Genomic DNA, 8,633 nt, shown 5'->3' on the forward strand with positions numbered 1-8,633 from the left:
GAAGATCTCCATAGCCCCAGCCTGCTGATGGTGTACTTGTGTTTTCCTCACCGGAGTCAGACAGTCACCAACATGGTGCTTCCAGCAATCACTGTTCATGTGTGTTCTCTTGGCCACTGGGCTGTGGCCTCCTTGCCACACTCTCTGCTTATCATAGGGTGTGTACTTCCAGGAACTTGCTTTATTCGCTTCACAGAGACTTACAGATGCCATGTGTGCTATTGCTATACTAAGAAAAAAAGAAAGACTTTTTAAAATTTCTTTTTTTAGACACCACTCTTCCCTGCAGATGCTCACAGGCCCTAGGGATAAAGCTCCTGGCAAGGCACCTCTCAGAAGATGGTAGATACAGTAAACGGCATAAGACACTGGCCTCCTTCTGAGTTTGCTGCCCGGTAGAAGTCACCATGGTGGATGGTTCCATAGTATCATGAGCTAATGCAGAAATGCCCTCAGGGTTGCCGTAGTCCCATTTAATTGCTCACAGGAGGTTTTGGGGGAAGTCTCAAGCCCAGTGATCAAGACCTGCTCCAGTTAGAACTGCACATCTCATGGCTTCCTGTCACCACACCGAAGATGTCACCAGTCGCTCAAAATAGAAAGCACTCTATGCTGCTATTACCAGGCCCCTCTCATAAGTATGAGACCAGTGATGGTGAGAAAAAATAGGCTCAGAACAGCCTGCTCCAACTCCTGAACTGTGGAGTCTGAGCTCGGTCAGACACACTGCAGGCCAGGGGCCATCCAGACACCCTCCTTTTGCCACAGGGAAGAGAAACACGTGCAGCTTATCGTGGCCTCCACCACCATGTGCTGGAGGATGTGGGAGAGTAGGGGAGAGATTGCTGGTTAAGCTGACACCCACCGTATGTAATAGCAGCCACAAAGCAGACAGGTGCCATCTCTGTATGATTCCGCAATAGTCTTGCTGAGTCATTTCTCTCTTCCCAACCCAGATCACTGACCTGATCTGCTTTCACCTGTTAGGTTGACAACGAGACCATCAACTACTTCAACTTCCTCCAAGCGGCTGTTTCAAGTGGTACCATCAAAAGGAGAAAGGACCTCTACATCCATGTCAGCTGCAAGATGCTCCAGAACACCTGGGTCAACACCATGTACATCACCAACGACACCGTTGAGATTCAGGAAGTCCAGTATGCCAATTTCAATGTGAACATTTCCTTTTATACCTCCTCCTCCTTCTTGTACCCAGTGACCAGCAGGCCATACTACGTGGACCTGGACCAGAATTTGTACCTCCAGGCTGAAATCCTCCATTCTGATGCCTCCTTGGCTTTGTTTGTGGACACCTGCGTGGCTTCACCACACCCCAACGAATTCTCGTCTTTGACATATGATCTCATCCGGAGTGGGTAAGGACTTCTGTGTGGGATAGATGCAAACCTTTGCCTTATAACTCACACACAAGTAGACAAAAGAGCCCAGAGAATGCAGATTTTTGGCTAACTGAACTTCCCACGAGTTGAAGAGTAGATAATTTTCTACTCATGGCTTTTGCCTCTTGAGGCCCCCTCATGCCGTTTCCTGTGTCACATTCCTAATTAAGGGGATCTGCACCTAACATGTGGAATGACTCACGAATGCTCATTCAACTGGATGGTTGTAAACTGGGGCTAGTTCTCCAGTCCTCAAACTCTAGCCTTAGGGTTAAAACCATGAGCATGTCATGGGAAAAGCATTGATTTGAGAACAGACCCAAACTAAAACACATACATTTCTGGGCCAGTTTCTGCACCTCAAGTTAACTGGAGATAGTGGCAAGGAGTAGATGTTGGGAAGGTTAAATGAAAAAGAATGATGGTCCCTGAGAGCACAGCATATGCAGCAGGTGGCCTGGAGGTTTACTGTATCAAAGGTGCAGATGGCCCTTGCATCCTCTATCCGGTAGAGCATCCTCCATCCAGTAAAGCATCCTCCATCTGCGAGAGCATCCTTCATCCCCTAGAGCATCCTCCATCTGCTAGAGCATCCTCCATCCAGTAAAGCATCCTCCATCTGCTAGAGCATCCTCTATCCCCTAGAACGTCTTCCATCCACTAGAGCATCCTCCATCCAGTAAAGCATCCTCCATCCGCTAGAGCATCCTCCATCCGCTAGAGCACCCTCCATCTGCTAGAGCACCCTCCATCCCCTAGAGCATCCTCCATCTGCTGCAGCATCCTTTATCCACTAGGAATGCAAGTTTTCCATGGTGGCTCAGGACATGTTGAGGTTGAATCAATGGAGATCAGGTAGGCTATGCTGATCTCCTGTGCTCTACCCTCCCTGGAGAAGGCTCTCTGGGGAAATGTGATGCTCCTGAACTCTTGGAGGAGGGCTGATATGTTGAGTTTCCAAGTCCAGCCCCCACTGTGTAATCTTTGCTAGTGGGCATGGTACTTTTGGCTCCTTGGATGGCCTTTGGCACCACAGTAGCCACTGCATCCCATGAGAAGTTGTAATAATAGGGTAAAGAGTGCTGGTAGTAATTAGGGCAGTAGGCTTAAATGTCACACCAATCAAGAAGACAGCCTCACTTCCTAGCAACTGTTTGAATATGAACATCCATTCGGTAAACAGAGATTGAGAATCATCTTGTCCTATCTGTACAATGAGTTCTATTCGAAACTGCCCCATTGGAGGCAGCAAACACAGGGGAATATTTGTCTAGGCCCCTCTCACTCTCCATAGTAACCAAGTAGTATCTGGAAGGATGTGGACTGGCTGAAATGGATGCAAACAAGTGAGTGATTAGTTCTTTTCTGCTAAAGGTTCTTGACCGTGGTAGCATCTTGCCGTATATGTGCCCATGCCATTTATGGTGCCAACTGAACCTGGAGCATAGGGACTCACTAGCTATAGCTAATCCTTGATTGAACCGTCCATGGAGGGGCCCCTGAGAATAAACTTGCTGCTGGTCCTTCCCTTCCCTCCCCTCCCCTCCCCGACTCCCCCACGAACCCACCCACCTACCCCATGTTCCCACTCCAGTTTTTTCAAATACTCTAGCTCTGAACAAACCTCCAGGTACCCTTTCCCTTGATGTGCTAGTAAGGCTGCGGTAAGGAAAAGAGTCTGAGTATTTCAGGGCAGATGAGTTGAAAGAGGAAACAGGAAGGAAGCTCTGGGAGGGAGGAGGAAGAGGAGGAAAAGGAGGAAGAGGATAAGCTGACATGGAACCAATCTTCTGGGAGAGCCAGGCTTCTCTGGAACTGCATCAAAGAAGTATTCTTTGCCAGTTTTTCTTGCTTTTTTTTCATCGCATCGCTTTCACCACATCGCTTAAGTGTCACTATTATAAATGCATATGGATTGTCCCCTGCACACAACCCCATCTACACTTCTCAGTGTAATTTCTTAAGAAGATTGGCCTCCTTCTATCACCAGCACAGGCAAGGTGCCTGAGGGAAGAGGAAGTGCTGGGTACTGGAGTAGGGTTGTAGCGAGAACTCGCCAACATGGCGCTGCAGTTGCCCAGGGGCAGGCCAGGCCTGGTGAGGGGCTAAGCAGAGAGACCTGAGGAGTCAGGGAGCACAGATGTTCAGCCTGTGTCTGAATGTCACCTTGTGAGGCCCAGTGACCAGGACAGGCAGAAGAGGCTATTTCCTTTCCCGTCCTGCCTCTGGCTCGCTCTTGGATTCCAAAGTTGAGCAACCTACTCAACTCCCCTACCCAACCGGCACACTGCGCTCTTCCTCACGGCAGGTGATTTGCTGTGTCCACATGCTGGCGGGGTACCAGAGCTGCCAGGACATGTGTGCACACCTCACAACGGGTGTGTGGTTGGCACTGGAGGCCCAGGCAGCCAGGTCGGCAATAGGATGCATGGGAGCTAAGGTGAGTCTGTGCCTCAGCAAGCTAATGAGCTCTTCTCCGTCCTTCCAGATGCATTAGAGATGAGACCTACCGACTCTACTCCTCACCCTCGCCACGCGTCTCCCGCTTTAAGTTCAATTCCTTCCACTTCCTGAAGCGCTTCCCCTCAGTGTACCTGCAGTGTAAACTGGTCGTGTGCAGAGCGTACGACGCCTCCTCCCGGTGCTCCAGAGGCTGCGTGGTGAGGTCCAAGAGGGATGCAGGCTCCTACCAAGAAAAGGTGGATGTTGTCCTGGGACCCATCCAGTTGCAATCTCCCAGCAAAGACAAGAGGAGTCTGGGTAGGTGGTTACCCTATGATCCTACCTTTCACTGGGGCCCATGATTCTGGAAGATTTGGGGTGCTTTTGTCTGTGCTATGGGCCAACACAGACTGCACACCAATCGATGAATTAGGCCTGGTTTACTGCCTTCCCTCAAGACTTAAGGTCACATATAGGTGGCAGGCAAGAGATTTGTGACTTGGAAGGCTTGATTCTCTGGATTTGGAGCTCCCAGAATGCTCAGCTATAAGATGAGAGGGCTAATGTCTCTTAGGACTGGTAAGAGGGCTTGCTAAAGCAATGTTCATTAAATTGCTTTGGTCTTTGTCTGGTTCAAGTGACTGGGTCTTTGATGAATGTTCTATAGTTTTTGTTGTCAACATAACTAATGGTACTATTACTGCGCAGCACAGTTGTAACAGGTGTTTTGAATTAAACCGTCTATGTGGGGCATGGAAATGCACACAGCATGAATTAATTTTCACTGCTGGGGTTGCTTGTCTGGCACTAAATGGGCCGTTTTACTTCCCACCTAGACCAGATGGCAGGTGTGATTTCGGCTACATTGTTTTGTTGTGGGTATTGACTAGGAAATTTCCACAGTAGGACTCTTGGGACTTCTGCCTTAGGCTGGGGCCAGGTGGAGAGATATGATGGCCAGGGTGACAGGGCCAGAAGTGGGCTTGTTGTATTGTCACAAGCCCACCCCTAGGCCTGGGTGTCACCGTGGCCTTCTGGGAGCCATCTGTGATAGCTCTCTGTCCTCATGCCCCATAGTAGCCCTATCCCCACATCTAGCCAATTCTAGCCTCTTCCCCATTCATTCATTAAATATTTACCAAAGGCCTATTGTGTGGTGGGAGGTGAATGAGCACGTACAGTCAGAGCAGACTTGTGCGTCATGCCTCCGATGGGGATGGGACTACGTAGAAAAGCACAGTGGGCAAAGGGAAGAGGCAGGTGGTACCTACTATCTGTTTTCCCTTCATACCTGCAGTCAGCACAGTATCTTAAGTCCTGGATTCCTTTTTCCTGGGACTCTTGTCCTTATTTCTCAATTGGCTTAAATGCTACAACTCTCTTCCCTCCCATTTGTATATGAACCCAATCCAGAATTGCTCTCCCAAGGCCCAGGTCTGAGTTCCCACTAAAGACCTTCCCTACCTCTCCCAGCTGGCAAGACCATGGGAGTAAACTCTCCAGCCCAACACTCAGCTGCTTCCTGGAGGTTAGCCTGAGGTTCCCCCTCTCCCATTTCTTTATCCCTCCCCACTGAAAAGTTCTCCCCTGCCTCTCTCTGGCTTGTGTCCTATCTAGACCCCACCATCTCACTCTCTTTTCTTCCTCAGACTTGGCGGTGAAGAATGCAGAGACGCCAGCCAGCTCCCAGGCAGTCTCTCCCACCGCTGCCATCTTTGGCGGAATCTTCCTGGCCATCGTCCTAGCTGTAGCAGTCTTCGTAATAAGAAGGAGGACGCGCAGTGCCCATGGCCAACCTCTAAGCACTAAGATGTGAAGGGAAAACCACCCAGACATCAGCTTCACATGCAGAGATTGCCAGAAAAGATGGAAGACATGAGTGTGTAATGCTTGGCATCCAGATCCACTTGTGACTAGGTGTCCCTTTGCAGCAACGCATGGCAAAGTGTGATGAGATGGCAGAGAAAAAAGATGGGTGCCAAGTTCTCCCAGGATCTATAGGCTGATAGCTGGGAAGAATGTCTGTGATAGGGAAAAGAGACCAGTGTCTATAGTCCCACACAACTGTGAGCCAAACACTGGTGTCGGCAGCGCTTTCTCTAGATACAATTTTCCTTTACCCCATTTATTGCCAATTTTCTCAAACTGTAGTGTCAATATCTGTCTTTCCTTGCAACATGGCAAACTCAATAAAGAAGCTTTCTCAAGGCAAGTGTCTGCTTGGTCACTGTCTGTAGAGACTTACCTACATACTGGATTCCTTCACGTTCCTCAGACAGCTGTGGTGACATGGCCACAGAGGCTCTGCTTTGTGGCTTCCAGATCCTTCAAGAGAATGATCATCTTCACTCCTCCAAGACTCTTCACCGTCCCATTTGTGACACACCATTCAGAGCTTTGGGCTGGGAAGGGCCCAGAGGAGAATATACGTGCCTAGGAAGGAGTCCTGTTTGCACCAAGTCTCCTGGGAGAAGTATGGCAGATGATCACAGAAGATAAAGAAATGCAGCCAGTTACCCATGTTAACAGACCTCAGCCTGTGGGTACTGGGCTGGCAATAGCAGCATCAGGAGCCGGCTCAGACCCCATCAGGGGGCTGCTAGGATTATCCTAACTATAAACATGTTGCTAGAGTTAGGTGAGACACCTTAGGACAAAGGGCCAGAGAAGTTCAGCAGAGACCTGGCCCCAGCTACTGGCTCTGACCAGAGTTGCCTGAGAACTACCCATCACCAGCTGTGATCCATCTTCAGCCCCCGTGAGATGGTGTGTGGGATGGCGGTGGGAGGGGACAGACACCCATGAGCCCTTCCAGCATGCGCAGGTGGTAGGAGGCCAGGGCATATCTTCTCCTGGCCTTCCTCACCCATATTTGTGTCCCAGGCTGGGGACATCGGGGAAAGTCCTGCTGGGCTACTACTCTGTGTGGGCAAGCCTGGAAAACGCCGACAGTACAGTGAAATGTAGACTCCAGCCCGTGGCTGGATCTGAGCAGATGTGGACTTGATTAGGGCCCAGTGAGACTATTCCTGTCCCTATTGACGTATGCTGAGGGACAAGGAGCTTATTTTGTTTACTGCTTCAGGAGCCTTGGTTCACCATGGTGGGAAGACACAGCAACAGGAGTGCTGCGGTACGCAGTGGTGGCCTCCATATCAGGAAGCAGAGAGGGCTGGTGGTCCTGGATTCTATGAGAAAGCAGGTTGAGCAAGTCCTGAGGAACAAGGCAGTAAGCAGCACCCCTCCATGGTCTCTGCATCAGCCCCTGCCCCTAGATTCCTGCCCTGTTTGATTTCCTGTCCTGACTTGATAAACAGTGATGTAGACGCGTAAGCTGAATTAAACCCTTCCCTCCCCAACTTGCTTTTGGTCCTGGTGTTTCATCACAGCAATAGTGACCCTAACTAGGACAAAGGGCATGTCCCAGTAACCCACTCTGTCCACGCTGGCCCTATAACACCACCAGCTGGGGGCTATATGGGTCTGAGGGGAACACTTCAGCCTCGATTCTTAATAGTTACCACATTGTTTATATGGAAGGAAGTAAGAGCCAAGAATGTCCTATCCTACCGTCTGGCTTGTAATTGCCCCCTACTCTTAAGTGGCAAATTCTTTAGCAGAGATATAGGTATGATTTGTGTTAACCTGGAAAACAGGAATAAGAGATAGCTTATTAGTCCCACATTCACTCCTGTGCAGGATCAGTGGAGATAGAACGGACAGAGTGGAAACTAGATTGACTTTTTTTCTTTTATGAGAGAAATAATTCCTGAGGGTGTGACATTTACCTTCGGATAGCTATGAGCGAGGTCCTCATTAAGACGGAAATGTAAGCGGCTAATGCTCTTCTGTACATTAGGAGCCTTTGGATAGCATCATGGCTCTTAAGAACAGGACAGCTTCAGGACTCTTGAAAGGCATTATCTCTCCTCTTTGAAAGCATTTCAGGCTCAAAGAGGGGAAAATTTGCCTCTAAGCAGGAGAGGGTACCTCGCACTCTTTATAGAATATCAAAAATAACTGAAACAACCCCTAATAGGCCGTGAGCTGGATTGTTAGAAGCTGCACCGGAAAGAGCTTTCATGGTAATAGCTGATTTAAAAGCTAAAAGCTATGTCCCTCACCAGGAAGAGAATTTACCAAATGATAAGTAACAGGCTTGCTGAAGTGGCGGGAACATCCAGGGACGCAATTGCGTTCATACACAGGTCACATCATGTGCTCTTCATGTTACAATTACCGTAGAATTCTAAATGGAGTTAGAAGTACAACCAGGACATGGATTAATCCATGTGGGGATGTAGATATTTTCACAGAGAACCAAGTCTTTAGGCTTCTGGGACAACACCATGTGGATTTCTGGGTTTGTGTCAAACATTAGCAATAATTACTCCAAATAGCATCGTGGTGATTTGCTGCAACGGAGAATGGTGTGATGACAGGTGTAGCTGTTACTACGCAGCTCGTTGATTTGAGCTGTGTCTTGGTCGTCCACGGTTGGATTTTTGAAAACCAAGGTGGTGGAGTTCAAAACTGAGGACAGGTGTTCTTGAAGCAGAATGTTTTGCATGTTCCCTCTGATTCTTCTTCTTCTTCTTCTTTTTTTAACTTATTTAATTTTTTTAATTTAATTAATTTATTCAGATTACAACTCAATTGTTATCCCGTCACTTGTATCCTCCCGTTCCTCCCTTACTCCCGCTTTCACCCTATTCCCCTCCCCTAGGTCTGTGACCGAGGGAGACCTCCTCCCCCACTATAGGCTATTAAGTCTCATCTTGGTAGCCTGCT

The 8,633-nt window shown here is 48.8% G+C and overlaps 1 protein-coding gene across 1 annotated transcript in view; it reads left to right on the forward strand.

Annotated features, from left to right (window-relative positions):
- Dmbt1 (deleted in malignant brain tumors 1) overlaps positions 1-5,744 on the forward strand; it is a 67,474-nt gene extending 61,730 nt beyond the window's left edge. The window contains exons 34-36 of the mRNA XM_051145093.1: positions 988-1,376; positions 3,889-4,160; positions 5,492-5,744. Of these exons, the coding sequence (XP_051001050.1) occupies positions 988-1,376; positions 3,889-4,160; positions 5,492-5,658 (828 nt within the window). The 3' untranslated portion in view covers positions 5,659-5,744. The remainder of the gene's footprint in view (positions 1-987; positions 1,377-3,888; positions 4,161-5,491) is intronic.
- Positions 5,745-8,633: the final 2,889 nt, after the last annotated feature.

The sequence above is a fragment of the Acomys russatus genome, chromosome 5, assembly GCF_903995435.1.
Source record: "Acomys russatus chromosome 5, mAcoRus1.1, whole genome shotgun sequence".
Classification (NCBI taxonomy): domain Eukaryota; kingdom Metazoa; phylum Chordata; class Mammalia; order Rodentia; family Muridae; genus Acomys; species Acomys russatus.